Source organism: Diospyros lotus, chromosome 1 (genome assembly GCF_014633365.1).
Source record: "Diospyros lotus cultivar Yz01 chromosome 1, ASM1463336v1, whole genome shotgun sequence".
Lineage (NCBI taxonomy): Eukaryota > Viridiplantae > Streptophyta > Magnoliopsida > Ericales > Ebenaceae > Diospyros > Diospyros lotus.
The window spans coordinates 52281404-52303220 of NC_068338.1; the positions used below are offsets into that span (position 1 = coordinate 52281404).

A 21817-nucleotide genomic window follows, 5' to 3' on the forward strand; every position below is an offset into this window, starting at 1 on the left:
GGAATAGCAGAACTTTAAAAAAGATAGCTGATAAGGCAGCACATACCATTGCCAAGAGCAGACTCCTTGGTAATAATAATGCATGACCCAACAAATGCCTTCTATGTATTTTAGGACCTACAGAAAATAAGCATACAAAGGAACTTATTCAAGATAAGCAGCAATCAAATGTTCAGGCCATGGAAGAGCAGTAAACAGGAAATTATTTCTTTATCAGCAAAAAACATAGAATCAAGGCAAGATGGTTAAAGTGGAGGAATGTGTCAGCATGTCATGCTATCACAAAATCCATTTAAAACTAAAAGGGAAGTTTCATTGGACAACTTTAGGACCATCTACGTTGTATGGCTTAGAAAGTTGGGCAATTAAGCACCAACATTTGTAAAATATGAGCAGAGTAAGATGAGAATGTTATAGTGGTTGTGCAGCCATACAAGAAAGGCAAAAAAAGAAAAGAGATTGTATGTCATAAGGTTGGAGTGGTGCACATCAAAAATAAGATGAGGGAGTTGAGATTAAGACTAAGATGGTTTAATTATGTGAGAAGAAAACTGATAGAAGCTCCTATGAAGCAAGTGGATGAAATGGAGGAAATTTGTAGCAAAAAAGAAAGACAAAGACCAAAGCAAACTTGGTGGAAAACTTGATATCGATATAATGGCCTTATAGAGGATGTGACCACGAATAGAGATGGTTGGATTATAATTCATGTAGCCAAATTAGTGGAATTAAGGCTTATAACTGTTGTTACTGTATTGTATTAGCAAAAAAACAGAATAATCTTAGAAGTATCCACCTGAAATACTAATTATGAAAGAGAAACAAATGATTTTCATATTCAACAACCAAAGCTATGATTACCTTGTCAGGTCCTGAGGGACTGACTTAGGAATTTAGAGAGTGGAAGGGAGAAAACAGAAAGAATAAGGGAGGAGTAAGGAAGTAGACAGAGAGAATTCAATGGAATAGTGATAATATTTCTCAATGCCATTAACGGAAGGGAGAGAATCCTTATATAGCTGGGATTCTCTCTCACAAGCTGTAACAGATTACAGCTATAGGGAATGTACAAGTTTGAATAGCAGCAACAAACTTTGTACTACTCCCTCAGCAGCTAACTAACTCTTGCCTAACTCGTCCCTCACTTACATTTTATTACAAAATCACCCTTATACCCCCACGGTACATGACATTACCCCGCCCATCAAAACATTTCTTGTCCACAAGAAATATGGAGAAGGCTGGCCACTCGCGGAAACTGGTTCAGAATGTCCGGCAGATACTCCCACGTGTTATCTTCGAAGTGATGATCAGTCCATTTGATGAGGACTTGAGTAATTGGCACACCTTGTCTGTAAATTACTCTTTTATCCAGTATAGCTATAGGTTCCAGGAGAGGAGCTTCAATGTGGGGAAGGTTTGGTAGGATAGAGCTTGCTGGTTGTGCCCCTACTACTTTCTTGAGAAGGGAGACATGAAAAGCTGGGTGTATATTGGATCCCTCAGGTAATTGCAAACAGTAAGCTACTGATCCTATTCTTGCAATCACTGGAAAAGGTTCATAGAACTTTGGATGCAATTTAGAGCTGGGATTGGGAAGTAGTGACCTTAGGTGTCCTGGTTTCAGCTTAAGATACACAACATCACCAACCTGGAATTCTCTTTCACTCCTCCTTTTGTCAGCAAATTGTTTCATCCGATTTTGAGAAGTAGCCAACTCTTCCTTAATCTCCTGCAAAGCTTGCTGTTGTTGCTGTAAGTATACATCTAGGGATGCCACTGTTGAGTGATCAGCCAATGCTAGTAGAAGTGGGGGTTTGTAACCATAAAAGGGCTTCAAATGGGGACCGTTTGATGGCTGAATGGTGGCTGAAATTATACCACCATTGGGCCAGTGGAAGCCATTTGTGCCAGGTCTTGGGTTGAAGGAAACAAACACACCGGAGATACATTTCTAAACACTGATTAACCCTTTCGGTTTGTCCATCAGATTCTGAGTGGTATGCACTAGACATCTTCAGTTTTACTCCCAGCAACCCCATCAATTCCTTCCACAGCCGGCTAGTAAGGATTTTATCTCGGTCAGAAACTATGGCTTTGGGTGTTCCATGCAGTTTTAGTACTTGGTCTAGGAATATTTTGGCAACCTCCGGGGCAGTATATGGATGAATCAGTCCCATAAAGTGCCCATATTTGGTAAAACGATCCACAACTACCATGATGCAGTCTCGACCTTCTGATTTTGGCAATCCTTCTATAAAATCCATTGAAATATCTTCCCATGGCCCCCTAGGAATATTTAGGGGTTGAAGTAATCCAGGTGGCGCTACATTTTCTGGTTTGCACCGCCTACAAGTGTCACACCTAATCACAAACTCCATAACATCCTTCTTGAGTCCTGGCCACCGAAAGAGTTGCTTAACTCGATGATAGGTGTTCACAATACCCGAGTGTCCCCCTAGAGGAGAGGCGTGGAGTGCCTCTATAATTCTCTTTTTTAGAGCTTCCTCTTCCCCAATCACCAACTTCCCTTGGTGTCTAATCATCCCATTACTCAAAGTGTAGCCTGGTTTAGATAAAGGATCCACGGCCAGCTGCTGTAAAAGTTCTCGGGTTTTATCACTTGAGAGATAACTAGCAGCGATTTCTTGGCACCATTCTGGAACAATGGTTGAAATGGCTGTTGTACTTCCCTCTTCAAGACATCTGGATAGAGCATCGGCTGCAAGATTTTCTTTCCCCTTCCTATATTGGATTACATAATTCAAACCCATGAGCTTAGTCATCCCTTTGCGTTGTAGTTGAGTATGCAGCTTTTGTTGTAACAAGAATTTGAGACTCTCATGGTCAGTCTTGATTACAAAGCTTCCTCCCTCAAGATAATGTCGCCATCTTTCCACCGCCATTAGCACTGCCAACAGTTCTTTCTCATATATGCTCAATCCGAGATGTCTTGGAGCAAGAGCTTGACTAAGGAAGGCTATGGGTCTGCCGTCCTGAACCAGGACTGCTCCAACCCCATTGTTGCTGGCGTCAGTTTCTAAAATGAACGGTTTGTTAAAATCAGGTAATCCTAGAGTGGGTACTTCACCCATAGCCTGCTTAAGTTTGCAGAAAGCCTCCTCAGCCGTATCATCCCACTTGAATCCATCTTTCTTCAATAGGTTAGTGAGAGGCCGACTGATTATACCATAACCTTTAACGAACCGGCGATAGTATCCGGTTAACCCTAGGAATCCTCTCAACCCCTTCACATTTTGAGGCCGAGGCCAATTTACCATGGCAGTGACCTTACTTGGATCTGTTCTTACCCCTGAACCGGAAATAATATGCCCAAGATACTCAGCCTGTTGCTTGGCAAAAGTACACTTTGACTCCTTAACATATAGCTTATTGATTCTAAGGACTTCAAAAGTGATTTTCAGGTGGCTTAAGTGTTGTGCAAAGGAGGGACAGTAAATTAGAATGTCATCAAAGAATACTAGGATGAATTTGCGCAAATATGGTTCGAAAATTTTGTTCATTAACGCTTGAAAAGTTGCGGGAGCGTTAGTTAGGCCAAAGGGCATTACAAGGAATTCATAATGCCCTTGATGAGTGGTAAAAGCTGTCTTAGGAATGTTTGTAGGCTGCATCCTAATTTGGTGATAGCCTGATCGGAGATCTAACTTGGTAAAAACTGAAGCATTGGTTAGTTCATCAAGGAGATCTTCCACAATTGGGATGGGAAACTTGTTCTTGATGGTCATAGCATTAAGTTGACGGTAGTCAACACAAAACCTCCATAACCCATCCTTTTTTTTAACAAGCAATACAGGTGATGCAAATGGGCTATGGCTGGTTTGGATAATGGACTTCTTTAGCATATCTGTTATGAGTTTTTCTATCTCAGTCTTTTGTCTGGGTGGGTAACGATATGCTCTTAGGTTTACTGGTTCAGTATTTGGCTTCAGATTAATGGCATGGTCATAGGGTCGCTCGGGAGGTAAGGAACTTGGTTTAGAAAAGAGGTCCTTATAATCAATTAGCAGTATGTTAAGGGAGTCAAGTTCATGTACCTGCCATGGACTATGGGTGGTGTTGCTCAGTGTGCGCGCCCGCTGAAGTTCCTCTCCTTCCTCCCCGAGGGTAACACCCATGGTGGTATGGATAGAAAATAGATGAGCCACCTGTGATAACTTGCTCTTGAGTATCCTTTGTAACCTCTTACCCGAGATAATTTTGCATACTCCCACCTCTGGTTTGCTCGTTAGAATCTTCTTGCTGCCATCTTTCTTGAAAGTCACTTCCATTTTGTTGAAATCGAAACTGATTGGACTGACTCCCTTCATCCAATCCACCCCCAGCACTACATCACAGCCTCCTAGCTTGAGCAACCTCAAATCAGTTGAAAATTTTTCTCCATTCATCTCCCAATGGAAATCCCTACAGGCGGATTGACTCAACACCTTGTTGTCGTTCGCTACTGTGACTGACAATGGCAGTGAAGGACTGACCTTACATCCCAATTTTCTTGCCACAACTTCATCCAAGAAGCTGTGAGTACTCCCACTATCGATGAGGACCATAATCGGATTGCTATTGACCTTTCCTTCAACCTTGATAACCTTACTATGGTTAACCCCCTTCAAAGCATGCAGCGAAATCTCTCCTTGGTCCTCCTTCTCATTTTCCAAAAGTTCTTCTTCTTCCTCCTTGTCCTCGTCTTCCCCTTCCAACAACAGTAGTTGCCTCTTGCACTTGTGGCCTACGAAATATTTGTCTCCACATTTGTAGCATAGGCCAGCTACGCGCCTCTGCTCCATCAGACTTCCTCCTTGGGCGGAAGCGGAGTTATTGGCCGGTAGAGCCAATACACCTCTTCCTTGGAACCCACCTTCTCTGGGTGGCAACCTATTTCCAGCTTGCCAACCTCCCGTGATCACCCCTTTCGCCGAATTCCTTTGTTTCTTGGTCATGGCATCAACGATCATCTCCTGTAACCTTGCACTCTCGACTGCCTGTTTCACCGAGTGCGGTTGCATCATCTTCACCATGGGTCTAACTTCATCCCCTAGACCACTGATGAAGCTCGAGACGTAATACTCCTCGGAAAGCTAAGGATTATGTATCATCATCAGCGATCTAAGCTCCTCGAATTTTTGCTGATATACCCGTATCGTTCCTTCTTGTTTGAGTTTGTTAAACTCTTCGATAATGTCCCGCATGCACTTATCTCCGAACCTTACACACAAATCTTCTACGAACACACTCCAAGGGCTCCCTTCCTTGACCGCGAGCCACCCTTGATACCAAGCATCTCCCGTATCATTCAGGTAAGCTGAAGCCATGGTGACTTTCTGCTGTTCTGGAATTTGGTATAGGGAGAATACTTGTTCGCACCTTCTCGACCACCACCTCGGATTCTCTCCTTCAAATAAAGGAATCTCAAGCTTCAGTGTGGGATAGTTCGGATGGTGTCGATGGGTCGTTACTCCCGATCTTTGTTCCCTTACATTTTCTCCCATTGTGTCCGTATCGAACTCGAACTCCGACGCTCCTCCTGGTCGAGGTTCTACCCCTACTCCTGGAAATATGGGCTCCGTCCGGTCTCGCGGAGGAAATTCAGGAGATAGCCTCAATGGCTGCTATTGAGTGAACATTCGCATGATCATTTGCATTTGTTCCATCATTTGCTCCCGAAAGAAAGAGAGTGTTCTGCTCACGACTCTCCATCCTCCAACGTTCCATTGCCTGGTCGATTCTGGAATCAACTCCCGCTCCAATCGATAGTTCCAGTGATGCCACTCGGTTCTGTACCTCCGCTATGGCTGTCGTCGTCTGTTGTAGCTACGTTTCCATCTGCTTCATTCTTGTCCCGTCTGCCATGGTGGTTGCTCGTCGCCCAAGAAGGATGCTCTGATACCAGAATGTCAGGTCCCGAGGGACTGACTTAGGAATTTAGAGAGTGGAAGGGAGAAAACAGAAAGAATAAGGGAGGAGTAAGGAAGTAGAGAGAGAGAATTCAATGGAATAGTGATAATATTTCTCAATGCCATTAACGGAAGGGAGAGAATCCTTATATAGATGGGATTCTCTCTCACAAGCTGTAACAGATTACAGCTATAGGGAATGTACAAGTTTGAATAGCAGCAACAAACTTTGTACTACTCCCTCAGCAGCTAACTAACTCTTGCCTAACTCGTCCCTCACTTACATTTTATTACAAAATCACCCTTATACCCCCACGATACATGACATACCTTTCCAGTTAAATCAAGTTGCACATTAAGAAAGATAAACTCAGGACATAGTGGACCACAATATGAAGATTATACAACTACCAACTGAATTTCCTTACTGAATGTCTACGAATCTTCTCACGATCATCGTCTGAATTAGCCTCAAACTTTTCAGAGTAGTATCTCTCTTTCCATCCCTCTTCTCCTAGTTTAACCTGACAAAGCAAACAGGAGTTCAGAACAACAGGTTTTAAGCTAGGGTTGGCATCCAGTAAGAATAAGTCATATTGGATCAAATATGCTAAAAAAAAAAAAAAAGCATATTTGGGAAACTAACACTGATATATCACAAATTTTAGGAAAAGCAGAGACAATAAGGACTAAAGTAAAATACTCTAACATAGGTGCAATACACATATTCCACAGGTATCGGATGTACATGTCATCGAACAATGTTGAAATATCTTTTCAGAGGGCTTGCAGCATGCCCATTGCCCAATGGTAATAACTAGCCAAACAAGTCAAATGGGTTTTGTTTCTCTGTTTTTTTAATCACTATCATTTAGTAATTATCAGAACTCTTAACAAACCCTCTTTCCTTGTTTCCTTTTTCTTTAAAAAAAACTTTTGCATCTATCAACTTTGCAGTATATAGCTCTTATTTTCTTTTAAGGATTCCAAAGTTCCTTTCACATTTTTATTTACTGCTGCTGCAAAATGCATTAGAATAGATTTTTTTAATGGTACAAAGGTATTCCCCCCCCCCCCCCCCAGTGTCTTTCAATATTTATCTGAATTTCATTTTGATTACCTTTTCTAACCAAGTTTTATCATTAGGATCAAGAAGAAAGTTCTACAACAGATATCTCCATCTTGACCTCCTTTTATCTTTTCTTTTTCATGAAATGAAAAATATTACTTTATAAGCTTTTATCAGAAGTACGCATTGTGACATAACAGAATATTGACACCTCCAAGACAGTAAGTCTCAAAGAAAATTAGAAAAGGATAGGGCAGGGACACGTACGGTTATAAGTTATATATGAAATTTATATACATGAAAATAATTCACATTCTACGTACTAAACAAAAAGGTGACAATAAAAAGTCCTTGTACACGTTTCATAGAATGCCATTCATGAACAAGTTAATAGTTTATACCTCAAAATTTTCAAATTTAAATAACTAAAGAACGGAGGGCTTCAGATTCATAAATGTTAAGTCTAAATGCTTCTACATTATAAATGACTTTCAATTTCTTTTCCACACTAATAACGCATTGGACTCTCAAAATCTTGCTGTTGTAAGGGCTCCCAAGTTACTTATCTATAAGTTCCAATTCTAACAATTTAAAAATAACAGAACACATAAGGATGAGTGCTCAAGGTGTATTTGAAATTGTCCAATGGGTGTTAGTGTTCAAACATGATATGAAAGCATCTTAACAATGATTTGTCCTGTTTAACTATATTATAATGTTTATAGGTATGCAGTTTATTATTTTTTACATTATTGGTTGGTTTTCGGATAATTTAGGCTTATTTTATACATACTTTTAACTTTTTAAGCAATTTATTCACTTATAGTTATTGTGCTTTCTTTTCTTTTTATTGTGTAGGATCTAATAATCATCAATCCAATCCTTATAAACCTCTTCAACAATCCAAGATGGGACCCCAGTGTTGATAACCTTGAATGAGAATACAAATTAAACTGGAAGCTCACATTTTTGGACCAAATATGAACTAAAAGAAATAGACAAAAAATCCGCACCATTTTTCATTTTTCCATATTCAATTCTGAACTACTCAAACTATTAGAATAATACTACAGGGGAATCTCAACACTTGTAATAAGATTCCCGGTAATGAAGCAACCTTCATTTTCCCTTTTTGCCATCCAACAGGTTCCATGAGTTTGCTGCTAGGAGTAAAATAGGCCAAAACAGACAAGTAAAAGAGATGGATAAGGGAGGGTTGCCTTTAAGTAACCTGGTCAATAACATGATTCCCATCACTGTTTACTTGGTTTATTGAGCTTTGAATCTTCTCAATGCCAGACTGGTAAAATGACAAACATATGGCAAAGAATTTCAATAGATTAGATAAGTTTCCAAAACAGTAAAAAAGGAAAAGGGTCTCCAAAAGATTAACAGAAGATGCTCACATGAGTATGAGAAGCAAAACGAAGGTCCCTTTCTTTCTTCACCTGCAAAAAAGAACAATAACAAATGATATTCTTGTAGCTAAGCCAGGACCAGAGCTAATAAATGAACTACCCCCAAATATAAAGCACTTCACAGTTAAATGAAACTGCTTGATTCAAGTAGTCGTTCACTATTTTGTGGCCCTCTCTTACTTGAGCTCTCCTAAATGTGTGAGAAGTACCTCTATTAACATGGGTTATTTTTCTGACATCTATGTCAACCACTCACCCAGTAAGTATGTGGGTAATTGATCTTGGTATAATAACACTCCCATATTATGCATACATGTTATGTGCAATTTTCTAGTAACTAGTTTTCCTAGAAAATAAATGAAGAATGTGATGAATCTCTTATTATGGGTGATAAGAATATGAAGCAAAATTACTTAAGAAAGAACATGATGAAATATAAATTTATAACCATATTAGAAGAATCCGATGCTTAGAAATGAGAAAGCTTGTAGACATGTGTATACTGTGTTAGCTCATAAAAAGGTTGATCAAAGAATACTTAGTAATTTGAGAAATAATAGCCTCAGTGGATTAGCTATTCTCTAGACTAAATGGTTACCAGACAACTAAAATTCATAGAACCAACCTGTCATGTACCTAGGGTTCAAATTGGAATTTGGAAGGATCCGATAGAATTAAGACCAAGAACGAAGGGATTGGAGGGAGAGTTGCAGAAGAACAGAGAGGGAGAGAGATTAGGGAGAAAGCATAGGGAAAGCTGATTTCAATTATCAATTCAAAAGCATACATTCTCCAACTACCTCAGCCTATTTATAGGCTGTTCCAACCTATCTAATTGAGAAGTACAATTATTATCAGCAACCTAGAGTATGTAGCAATACATGTAACTAACTACTATTATAATGACCATGATAGCCTTGGGGATCCTTGAGGTTGTGACAATTCCTCCCTCCTTCAAAGGGTTCTTGTTCCCAAGAACTTACAACAATTGCGCCGTTGTTTCTTCATCCAATACCAGTGTCATGACCCCAAGGATATGATTGTAATTGGGGGAAAATCCATAGTGTATAAGTTGTAGAGCTAATTGCAGAAGTTTAGAGGTTAGGTAGGAATAACTAACTCTTGTATAAATAGTTAGCAAGGCTGTTAAGAGTAGTTAGTTGGTTGTATTTTCTGTTATTTCCTTCAATTGTAAGCCTATAAAGAGGCTGACATAGTTAGAGAAATGCATGATTTGAATAACAATTGAACTCCATTTCCCTCTCTCAATTCTCCTAGCTTTCCCTCGGTTTTCTCTCTTCTACCACCATTCTTTCTGTTCTCTCCTCTCTTTCCCTCCTTTTCTGTTCTCTCTTCCTCTAATTCTTACCAATCTACTTCCTAAACCCTAGCCAAACCCTAGGGTCATAACATTTTCCTCGGCGACGACTTTCTTTGTCGTTTCTCGGAATTAGAAGGCGACTTTAATAGCTGAATTCAGCAACATAAGGCCACGAAATTGATCGAGCGGTGACTTGTGTGATTCCGTGCAACAAAGGTGATTTTGTGCAACAAATTCCGAAGGTTGATTTTCGAAAATGGAAGGCTGTTGCGATCGAAAGCAAAGCCTTCAACGATTGAGATCACTGTTTAGAGGCAATTTTCGCAAGTGGCAATTTAAGCGGTCTTGTCCAGAAGCGAATTCCACAAGCAGTATCAGCAGAGCTCGACGAATCATAGAAGCAAGTTCCAAAGTTGATTCAAGAGATTTCCGAACGGTTGGATTTCAATTGTCGAAATTGATAGCGGTGAGTGTCGGCTCGGATCTGAAGGAGAAGTAGTTGGATTGGCTCGGCTCGACTAGGATTCTGGTGATTTTGTTCGGAATTGAGGACGAGCAAGCCAGGCGATTCAAGGAGCAGCGAATTTCGAAGAATTGAAGCAGGGCATTGAGCGAATCAAGAATTGAGGAGAATTCCAATCAGAGGTCGATGATTGGGTAAGTGGATGCAGGCTTGGGCAATTACCATAAGAATCCAAGCGATGCTGGAATCCGCAATGAATCAAATATAGAACGGGAGGATCGTGATCTGCATGCGGCCATAGGCTATTGCTCTCAGTGACGAAATCAAATCAGGTAAGGAGGAGTTACGCAGCGGAAGTTGCTTTCAAAAGCAAAACGTGGGACGGTGATTGGGTGCTGACTCCGCTGGGGCTAGCCTTAAATCAGTTTGATTGTAGCAAACTCGCTACATGTGATTGAGGCGAAAGGCAGGAGCGGTCGGGAGCGGAAATTTAGATTTCAGTTGCTACTTGTGAGTAGGCGAACTTGAAAGCCACACAAATTCGAACCTTGGTTGCTGAAGTGAGGTTGAGGCAAGAAGGAAGGTGCAGCCACTGCGTGTGACTTCGACTGTTGTTCCAAAGCAATTGGATCTTGGTCACTTCATGTGACCGAGTTGTGAAGGAAGGCGCGGTCAGACACGATCCATAAGGGAATTCTGAGCAGCTGAATGAGGGTGAGTCTCCTAGGCGACTACTGTGAAGTGATTTCAGACGGAATTTCGGTGACTTGAAAAAGTGAGAGTCGGTGATTCACAAGAAGTTGCAACGAGAGCCAATCAAACTCCTAAGAAGCTGAAATTTGGAAGGTGATAGTCCTTAGCTACTCCATCGTAACTAAGGCGGTGGTTTAGGGTGAGTTGGAAACAAAAAGTAGGCTGACTTGAAGGCCAAACAAACTGATCAGATTTCAGAAATTGATTTGGAGGCCATTCAGCAACAGCTAAAAAGATGATTCAGATATAGGCTACTGCTAGGGCAATGTCTGAAGCGGATTAAGGTTGCTGAATTGGAAGCAGCAATTACATTGGGTTGCTGATTTTTAGTACCGGAATAAATTTTCAAAGAAATCCTTAGAAGCTGAGCAAGAGGTTGTTACAGTAGTGAATTTTCAAGGAATTGGATGGAGGAGATGGTTGATGGACTATGTGCTGCAACAATGGGAGGGGAGGTTAGGTGGACTGACTTTGCTAAAGATCTGTGTGACCAATTTGGGGAGAAGAACATGATTGATGTGATTGAGAAATTCAACAAGCTTAAGCAGGAAGGATCAATGACTGAATATCAAGAGAGGTTTGAAGAATTAGGGGCATTGATGTGGAGCTTTCAGCTAACCTTGTCAGAACATTACTTTGTATCAAGATTCATTAATGGTCTTGACGATGCGTTAAGGCTCAGTGTGAAAATGTTCTACCCTATTACAATGGAACAAGCGGCGAAGAAAGCGAGGCTGCAAGAATTGGCACTAGAAGCCATTTGTAGAAAGTATGGATTGCCACCGGAAAGTTATCGTAAGAGCAACTCGCAAGTTTGTAAAGGACCATATGTAGCTAAAGGAGCTATAACGGAAAAATTCGGGCTGGAACTACTCAACGACAGTTCTAAGGAAGCTGATACTGAAGTTGTTGAAAGGAAACATGCAATCGATGAAGACTTAGACCAAAGGCAAAAACTGAAGGCTAAAGGCAAGAATGATTCTGAGGAAGCAAATTCTAAGAGAATGGCTTCCTTGCCTTTAGTTTTGGAAAAGACGGAGGGGTCACAGGTTAAGATAATTCTAGCCGAAGAAAACTCCCCTGTTGTTGTGAATAATTTGATATCGGGCACTATGACAGTATTGCTGCCATGTTACTTGGTCTAGACAAGATTTGGAAGGTGAAGGAAGAGAAGGGTGCTGTCATTTGGATGGGGAAGGGTGCTTCCATATGGTTCGGGAGCTTTGATATTGTGGAAGAGGAGGTTGCTGCCATTTGGTTCGGGAGATTTGACATTGGAGAATGAAGCCTTGATATGGTAATTCTCTTAGTCTACACTCCATTTGTGCAGGAAAAATAAAAGCAACAGAATTTAAGGGAAGACGGGACAAAGCTTAGAAGTAGGAGCGCCAGGAAAAAAAGGAGAAGAATAAATTAGATTGTTAAGCCCGGTATTGGATGAAGAACAGGTTAACAATTGTCAATTCTTGGGGACAAGAATTGTTTGAAGGGGTGAGGATTGTCATGACCCTGAGGATATGATTGTAATTGGGGGGAAATCCATAGTGTATAAGTTGTAGAGCTAATTGTAGAAGTTTAGAGGTTAGGTGGGAATAACTAACTCTTGTATAAACAGTTAGCAAGGCTGTTAGAGTAGTTAGTTGGTTGTATTTTCTGTTATTTCCTTCAATTGTAAACTTATAAAGAGGCTGGCATAGTTAGAGAAATGCATGATTTGATTAACAATTGAATTCCATTTCCCTCTCTCAATTCTCCTAGCTTTCCCTCGGTTTTCTCTCTTCTCCCACCATTCTTTCTTTCCCTCCTTTTCTGTTCTCTCTTCCTCTAATTCTTACCAGTCTACTTCCTAAACCCTAGCCAAACCCTAGGGTCGGAACAACCAGCTCTCTTGATCTAGTTTATTCCTTTTTCTTTCTTTCTCCATCTAGGCCTATCCCTCTTTGCCCTTATGTTCTCTACAACTGGAACAAAACCCCAGGTTGTTACCTCAGCTCGAACAATTGCAGTCAAGGCTACATCTACCTCAAAGGTGTAATAGACCATTTCCCTTCGGTTTGCAATAACTACCCAATTACGACTGCTGGTACTTGTAGTCTGAGGATCCTATATGATGCCAAAACCTGTCAATATATCCACATCAATTGCCTTTAATGAATTTAGCTGCTCCTTGTCATAGGTAGCAGTTGAAACTTGCTACCCTAAAGCCTTCAAATGATGATTGTAACATCCCGCATCGAGCGATAGGAAAGACCGGAACAACTTACCCTGATGGGCTTACGCGAACTTCCCAGGGGGTCACCTATCCTTGAGCTACCCTGGCTCAAGCACGCTTAACCCCGGAGTTCTTTGCCTACATTCAGTCCAAAAGGTATCTAGCTGGTGTTATTTCTTTTCTTATACTATCCTCGATATATACTAATCTCTCTGGGCTCTCGGGGAATTACAATGATCATTTTGAAATTCATCCATCCGATCGGTTACCACATATGTCCTCCTCTTGTCATCCTTTTCAAAAATGATAGCAACACAGTGACACTATTTAGGATTAGCAAGACTTCTTCCTACTGGTGTTGTCTTCACCTTATCGTTAGCTAAGGAGTCCTCAACATTATCCAAAACCAAAGGCAATGGAACAGTGTCCTTAGGAACTCCACTATCAATTCCATTTCTGACAGAATTTTGATCCGGGACACCACCCAATCCTTCAGTCCATGCACTAGTCACCAAGGGTAACGGGTGGCCTTGGCTTCCTCGATCACTTCATCAAATAATTCCCCATTTTCCTCCTGCAGCCTTTCGGTAGTTGCCTCTTGAGGTGTTATTTATGCTTCTAACTTCTCAATCACAACAGTGAAATTCCTCTCCAATTCCAGAAATTCCTTGTTGCCTCTTGTTATTATCCGATTGACTACATCATTCAACTCTAGTTTTGGGCTTCCGTGATTATCATTTGGAACATCCCCATCAAGAACTTCTTTTCCAAAAGGAATCGGGGTGTTCCTTTAATTCTCCTTTTGCCCAAACGCCTTGAATCAAACCTCCGAAACTACTGTTGCTGCTGCCATCGCCAGCACTGTCATTACAATCACATTCCTCGTCAATTCTGCTTAAAGCAAAACACTTCCTCTACCCAAAATTGGAGGTCATCAGTGAATCAATTTTTTGCCATCTTAACTGCTCATTCGGCTGCTCTATTTTAAGGAACTCTTCTTGGTTAAAACTTTTGCGATCATCATTTGAAACATTTCTACTTGGTTTATCAAAGAATTCAGCGAGAAAGCTAACTTGATACATTTTAGATAGCGTCAGCCAAAAATTCTGTATTTCTTCACGTATAACATTGTCAATCTCCTCACATATTCTGTTGACCTGATTATCTAAGTTCCTTTCCCATGTCTGATGCTTCAAGCCAAACTCCTCATGATTTTTGTTGTATCCAACAGAGAATGTAACATTCTTTTGCTGCAATTGAGAATCCATTTGTTTCATGTGTGCACTGCTTTTCATGGCCGATTTTTCACAAAACAGTATACTTCGAAGTCCAAGTAGCAGGAGTTCTATACATGATGAATCCCCCCTTTCGTAAGCTATTTTGCTCTAAATTAGAATTGCCTCGACATAATCAGTGATCTTCGATTTTCCAGCAAAATGAGCTGCCTATTGGTAATAGATCCAATTCCACCTCTAGGCTCGCCTGCTGCAACAATCTCCTATACTTGCCACAAAGAGCCCCCCACTCTTCTTTACCCCTTCAATTCGAACAAGGTTAACCAGATTTCAAACTGGAATATTTTCCCCCTTTACTCACAACCCAGACTTCAATTGAAATCACTGCCTGCGAAAAAGAACCTGAATCACGACTGCAGCAGCTGAAGTCCGCCGATTTCGTCACTGCTATGAGAACAGTCTTTGATCCCTTTACAAATAGATTAGAACCAATTGGCCACGTCACCTTTAATTATCAGCTTACACACCTCGTGTGTCAGAATCAATTTCAAGATTTACCCAGAAAATTCCTTGTTGCTTCTCTGTCTCCAACGCTGAATTCTTTGGAATTGTTGGAATTGCACCAGAAGAATAAACCAAAGGCTAAGGAATTGCCCTAAGAGTCGCCAAAACAAGTTTCTGATTGGCCTCCGAGATTCACTCGCTCCTTCACCTTCAAATTCAAACGAGAGGTGATCAAAATTACTGTACCGCCAAAGCTACCTGGCTTTGTTTCACCGCCACGATAGCTAGACTTTGAAAGTTCTTGTGATATAATTGGCTCAACTCAGCCTCTTACAAATCGCCCGCTCAGTGACACCTTTCGATTCAAAATCACCTAGGTTGTTCGTCTGCAATTTTTAACCAATGCTAACTAAATTTCACAACCTAGCCTCACAGCTGACTTCGCCTTCACATGCTGATTAATAGCTTCAGTTGAATCGGCGGTCAGAGTCGTTGCTAGGAGATCACCTCTAGCACCGCCTCGCCAAGGAATTGGCAACCTCCAGATCTAATCGCTCACTCTGTCACTTGCAAGTTGAAATGATATGCGGTCATCAGGCCCCATGCCTTCTTCATTTGGCTTCGTTACCTTCCTTCAAAGTCGTCTCAATCAGTTCCGAGGAACACCTCGCTTGGTGACGATCTGTCCTTGGTTCCTTAGGAATCAAATCAAACTTGTTGGCCGATCGGTTCTGTTGAAACTCCTCAACAGTTCGCTTGTATCACTGGAATTTCACACTGCGAACTGATTGACTCTCTTCGCCAAATTGTTGTATTTGCCTCAATTCACTACTAAAATCGAAGGATTCACAGCCGAGAAACGATGCTCTGATACCAATTTGTCGTGTACCTAGGTTTTACCTAGGGTCCGAATTGGAATTTGGAAGGATCCAATAGAATTAAGACCAAGAACAAAGGGATTGGAGGGAGAATTGGACAGAAATGAGGGAGAGTTGTAGAAGAACAGAGAGGGAGGGAGATTAGGGAGAAAGTAGAGGGAAAGTTGATTTCAATTATCAATTCAAAAGCATACATTCTCTAACTACCTTAGCCAATTTATAGGCTGTTCCAACCTATCTAATTGAGAAGTACAATTATTATCAGCAACCTAGAGTACAATATAGCAATACATGTAACTAACTACTATTATAATGACCATGATAGCCTTGGGGATCCTTGGGGTTGTGACACAACCCCACCTAGTGGAATTAAGGCTTTGGATTGTTGGTGTTGATAAATGGTTACTGATCCAGTTTATCAGTAACTTGCTCAGAGAACTCTTGTAATGCCAAATGATTTGGCCATCCATCACTGATGTCCTTGTAAACTTCCAGAGTATTGGGTCAGCGTTCTTTGGGATTTTTTTTTTTTTTTCTGTAGCAGAGATCAGCTTTATTTCATATGAATCTCGACAGAATTGCCCTTCCGAACAGAAGTTGTAACAAAAACAACTTGATGTCATCACAGATACCTGGCATGCATCAACTCCTTCAGATAATAAAACCCAATTTTAATTGAGCAATGTTTCTGTCGGGTAGCATTTCCTACTTATCCCCAGGATTCAACTCAAACTTGATAGATTATGAGTACATCCAAGTAAAAAGGCCACAGTGTTGGTATAGAACTCTGAACTCTTCAAGGACTGCCCATTGACAACATGGAGCAAAATAATGACATCTAAGCCAAGCCAATCTTTTTTATTTATCTATTTGCTTAGCCAGTGGCTGCTGATATATAATCCAATGGTTGGATTTTGTATAGGAATGGTTAACTAAATTCTATTTGGTTTTCATGTTACAGAAACCCCTCCAGCAATGAAGCTTTTTGGTGGTGTCACGAGAGGGACCATGGGTTACAGTATTTTTTAATTTTTTACTTTTACTGCTGTAATTGCTGTTATAGTTAGTTAGTTACTAGCCATGGGCTGCCATGTGCAAGAGGTTAGGGGTAGAGGCAGGTTGTTACAACCGTGTAGGGGTTGTAGGGGGAATCTTCCCCTTCAACGCCTTGTATAAACTTCTCAATCCCCTCATGAATGGATTATTGAAATATTGAAAAGAAATTCTAATCTCTATCTCTCCCATCTTCTCTCCCTTTCTCTTTTATTCTTTACTCTTTTCCTCTCCTCTTCATTATCCTTCTCTATTCTCTATTCTTGCAAGTGGCTTCCTAATTCAAACTGGATTAGGAAGAAGAACTTCGTCAGGCTTAAGTCATGACAGATCGGTATCAGAGCAACAATTCTCGGTCGAAGCTCTGTTTGGGACTGGATGGATGACAGAGAGAACCCGCATGAAGAATTTTGAGTCGCAGCTGCAATAAGTCAGCTAGACTATGATGGAATTCCAAAACAGAGTTGATCAACTGGAGATCAATACCACCCGGAATCATGAAACGATCATGGCAATGGATCGCAAGATGAAGAGTTCGATTGAAGGGCTGGAGCGGAGGTTGGATGGATCACTCGCGTGGATGCGAGAAGAAATGGGGCCCCAAATACAACAATTCATGGTGACGTTTACTTGTTGGTATTCAGTAAAGGTCTTTCCTAATTTTTCCCCTGGAGAGAGGACTGAACCAATTTTACAGGGGAATAGGATGAATAGGGTGAACGGAACCTTTGAAATTGAGGTAGATCCAGAGGAGGAATTAGAAGGGATGATGGACATAGGAAGGAGCAATCAAACCAATCCCCATCATCCGGGGTTTCCCATGCCCCGAATGGAGATTCCTGTGTTTGAGGGAATTAATCCCAAGTGGTGGTTGAGGAAGTGTGAGAGAATGTTCAATTGGTATAACATCCCGAGGGTGCAGAGTATCCTTAGCCATTGCATACTTCAATGAAGTAGTGGATGCATGGTTTCAAGGGTGCCTCGTAGTGAGAGAAGACTATACTTGGGAGGAATTCTCTAAAAAACTATGTGAGCGTGTTGGGGAAAGGAGTATGATGGACGTTATAGAAGAATTCAACAAGCTCAGATAGATTGGGGATGTAGGAGCCTACTTACGGAGGTTTGAAGAGTAGAGATCCCTTTTGATCAACCATAATCCCCCACCCCTCGGAAGCTACTTTGTGTTAAGCTTCATGAGTGGACTTAGTGAGGAGCTTCGACCCATGGTTAAAATGATGAGGCCCTGAACAGTGGAGCAGGCATCTGAGAGTGCTCGGCTATGAGAGATGGTTGTGAAAGCTTTAATGAAGAAGCAAAGACTGCAATAGAAGGGGATGGTTCTAGGGACATCCAATTTAGGAGGAAGGAGCTATAACTGGGATATGGTGAAGGGGAATAATGGGGTGGAAAACGTGGTTGGATCAAGTTCAACCCCATATGGAGGAAAACTAATTGAGCAAAGGAGACTAGCTAGTCTTTGCTACCGATGTGGGGATAAAAATCATCTTGGACATCAATGCAAGAGACAAATCTTACTGTTGGAAAGTGAGGATGAAGAAGTATAGGAGGATGCAAAGGAGGGAGACTGCGAAGAGATTGGAGAGGAGGACAATGGAGAGATCTTAATTCATGCCTTGAAAGGAGTAGTCAACAATAAAATCTTTAAGGTAGAGGGTCAAGTTAAGGGCTGCAACCTTATGATCCTAATTGGTAGTAGGAGCACCCACAACTTTCTTGATGAGAGCACTACCAAAAGATGTCAACTCACGAGAACACCACCCTTGAGTGTGACAATGGCCAATGGGAACTGGGTGGTAAGCAAATAGCCTGCAATGGCTTTTGTTGGGAAATGCAGGGGGAAAGGTTTGAGGCAGATCTAAGACTACTACAGTTGGGGGGTTGTGATGTAGTTCTTGGAGTAGATTGGATGAAGGGGTTAAGTCCCATTAGTTTTGATTCTAATCGAATGGAAATCATATTTGCGAGAGAAGGAAGGAAGATGACGTTAACAAGGGGAAAAGAAGTTGGAACATGCAAAATGATCACTGGGAAAGGTTGCGGAGGGCATTCAAGGGCAAGTGGAATCAGCTAGCACAACTATTCTCTATTGTGGCCATAGAGGAGGGCCATGGCAACAAGGAAGTACAAGGAGAATTCTACCTGATAGTCAGCATGCCCCAGGGAATGCATGATTAGGTACACCATTTAGATTTCATTAATAAATTGTTGGAAGAGTCTAAGGATCTTTTTATTGAACCCACAACCCTCACTCCTACCAGAATGTTTGACTATGCTATTAACCTAAAGCCTAATATTGAGCCTATCAACATTAGATCCTACTGTTTAACCCCAATCCAAAAGACTCAGATTGAGAAAATGGTTGGGAAAATGTTATAACAATCTATCATTAGACCTACCCAAAGCCCTTTTGCTTCTCTAGTCCTATTAGTCAAGAAAAAAAGATGGATCATGGCAGTTTTGTGTGGATTATCACCAACTTAATGCCATGATCATCAAGGATAAATTCCCCATACCCCTTGTGGAAGACCTTATGGACGAGCTACACCATGCCAAATTCTTTTCTAAGCTTGACCTACGCTCGGGCTATCACTAAATCAGAATGAAGCTCGGGGATATACATAAGATAGTCTTTAGAACACACCATGGGCATTTTGAATTTTTGGTAATGCTATTTGGGGTTACCAATGCCCCAACCACTTTTCAGTCCCTTATAAACAAAATTTTTTAACCCTATCTTCGAAAATTTATACTTGTATTCTTTGATGATATACTTATCTATAGCCCTACCTTTGAACAATATTTGGCTCACCTAAGGACCATCTTTGAGATCCTCAAGTCTAACCAACTTTTTATTAAGAAGTCTAAGTGTGCTTTTGGTCAAGGGTAGATGGAGTATTTGGGGCATATCATATCAAGGGATGGGATTAGTACAGACCCAAGAAAAGTAGAGGCCATGGTGTCTTGGGCAAGACCTACCACGGTGAAGGCTTTAAGGGGATTTCTAGGGTTAACCGAGTACTACCGCCGGTTTGTGAGGGGCTATGGGGTCATCAACAAATCCCTAACAGATATTTTTTAAGGGGGGATTTCAGTTGGGGATTAGAAGTAGAGGCAACTTTTGAGAAGCTAAAAGGGGATATGAGCAGGGTTCATGTCCTAGGGCTGCCTGATTTTAGCAAGCCCTTTGTTTTGGAAACAAATGCATGTGGGACAGGTATTGGGGCAATGTTAATGCAGGAAGGAAGACCATTGGCATTCCTAAGCCAGGTCTTGAGCCCTAAACACATGGGGCTCAGCATATATGAGAAGGAATTTATAGCTGTTTTGATGGCAGTTGACAAGTGGAGGCATTATTTGGAAAGGGGTAGGTTTATAATCAAAACAAATCATGAAAGTTTGAAGTTTTTGTTACAACAGAAACTACAAACTCGTTTGCAAAAGAAGGGAATAGCCAAATTGATGGGTTTGAATTATACCATACAATATAGAAAGTGCAAGGAGAATATAACAACTGATGCTCTCTCCAGGTGCCATGAAGAAGGCAATTCAACAGCTATAAATATGGTGGTCCTTGAGTGGTACCAAGAGGTGGTAAACAACTATGAAGATGATGAGAAGGTAAAGGAGCTGTTGGAAAGATTGGTTGTGGGGGTCAATGAGGCTAATGGATATACTTTGGTGGGGGGTATGTTGAGATATTAGGGAAGAATGGCAATTGGAACCAATGTAGATCTCAAGAGGAAGATAATGCAAGCCCTACACGAGTCTCCCTTGGGAGGGCACTCAAGAGTTCAAAATACCTATCTGCAAATTAGGCAATTATTTCATTGGCCTAGAATGAAGATAGAAGTTAAGGAATTTGTGCTAGCTTGTGACACCTGCAAGAGGTGTAAGTTTGAAACAGTGCCTTACCCAGGGCTATTGCAACCTCTACCTATCCCCAACCAAGCATGGTCTAGTGCGTCCATAGACTTTGTAGAGGGGTTGCCAAAATCAGAGGGTAAGGATAGTATATTGGTGGTGGTGGACCAACTAAGTAAGTTTGCTCACTTTATAGGTTGACTCATCCTTATACAACTCAAGAGATGGCTAGAGCCTTCTTGGATCAAGTGGTGAAACTACATGGGACCCCCCCAAGTCCATCTCAGATCGGGATAGGATCTTCACTAGTTTGATGTGGCAGGAGCTTATGAAGGCTATGGGGACCAAATTAAACATATTCACAACCTATCATCCCCAATCTGATGGGCAAACCGAAGGGGTGAACCAAATCCTAGAGACCTACTTAAGGTATATTTGCTTTCTACAACTGAAATGGTGGCATAGGTGGTTGTTTTTGGCTCAATGGTGGTATAACACTAATCGCAAGATCTCGCTTAAAATGTCCCCATTTGAGGCCCTCTTCGGGTACAAACCACCTGTTCTGCTTGTTGTGGGGGGAGGAACTAATGTGACAACAGTTGAAGAATAGAATGAAACAATTCGTTGATAGAAGAAGAAGTGAGAATGAAATTGCAGTTGGGGAAGAGGTGTATTTGAGACTGAGGTACCCTCATTTAAGGTCCATTACTCAAGGGAAAGTGTCTAAACTTAGCCCTAAGTATTATGGATTATTTCCCATTATGGTTAAGGTGGGAAGGGTAGCATATCGTCTACAGCTCCCAGAAGAATCACAAATCCACCCTATATTGCATGTTTCCCTCTTAAAGAGGTTAGTGGGCGCAAAACTAGTGAGTGTTACACTACCTATTCTTCCTAAAGAGGTCAACCAAAAGGTGGAACCTGAGGCCATACTAGAGAGAAGGGTGATATACAAGCAAGAGGCTTCTCTTATTTAGGTCTTGGTGAAATGGCAGCACAACTCAACAGATAGCAGTACTTGGGAGTACCTACCTGACCTGCTCAAGCAATTTCCGAGGTCTGCCAGCCCCAGCATTTCTTGAGGACGAGATATTGGTAAAGGAGGGAAAAATTGTCA

At 41.3% G+C, this 21817-nt stretch overlaps 1 protein-coding gene across 3 annotated transcripts in view; it reads right to left on the reverse strand.

The window, feature by feature from the left end:
• LOC127809276 (5'-3' exoribonuclease 3-like) overlaps window positions 1-21817 on the reverse strand; it is a 57947-nt gene that overhangs the window by 12408 nt on the left and 23722 nt on the right. For all 3 annotated transcript variants that reach the window (XM_052348049.1, XM_052348044.1, XM_052348040.1), the window contains 4 exons: window positions 8388-8429; window positions 8213-8281; window positions 6341-6436; window positions 47-117 (listed from right to left, as the gene is read on the reverse strand). In XM_052348049.1, coding sequence (XP_052204009.1) covers window positions 47-117; window positions 6341-6436; window positions 8213-8281; window positions 8388-8429 — 278 coding nt within the window. The remainder of the gene's footprint in view (window positions 1-46; window positions 118-6340; window positions 6437-8212; window positions 8282-8387; window positions 8430-21817) is intronic.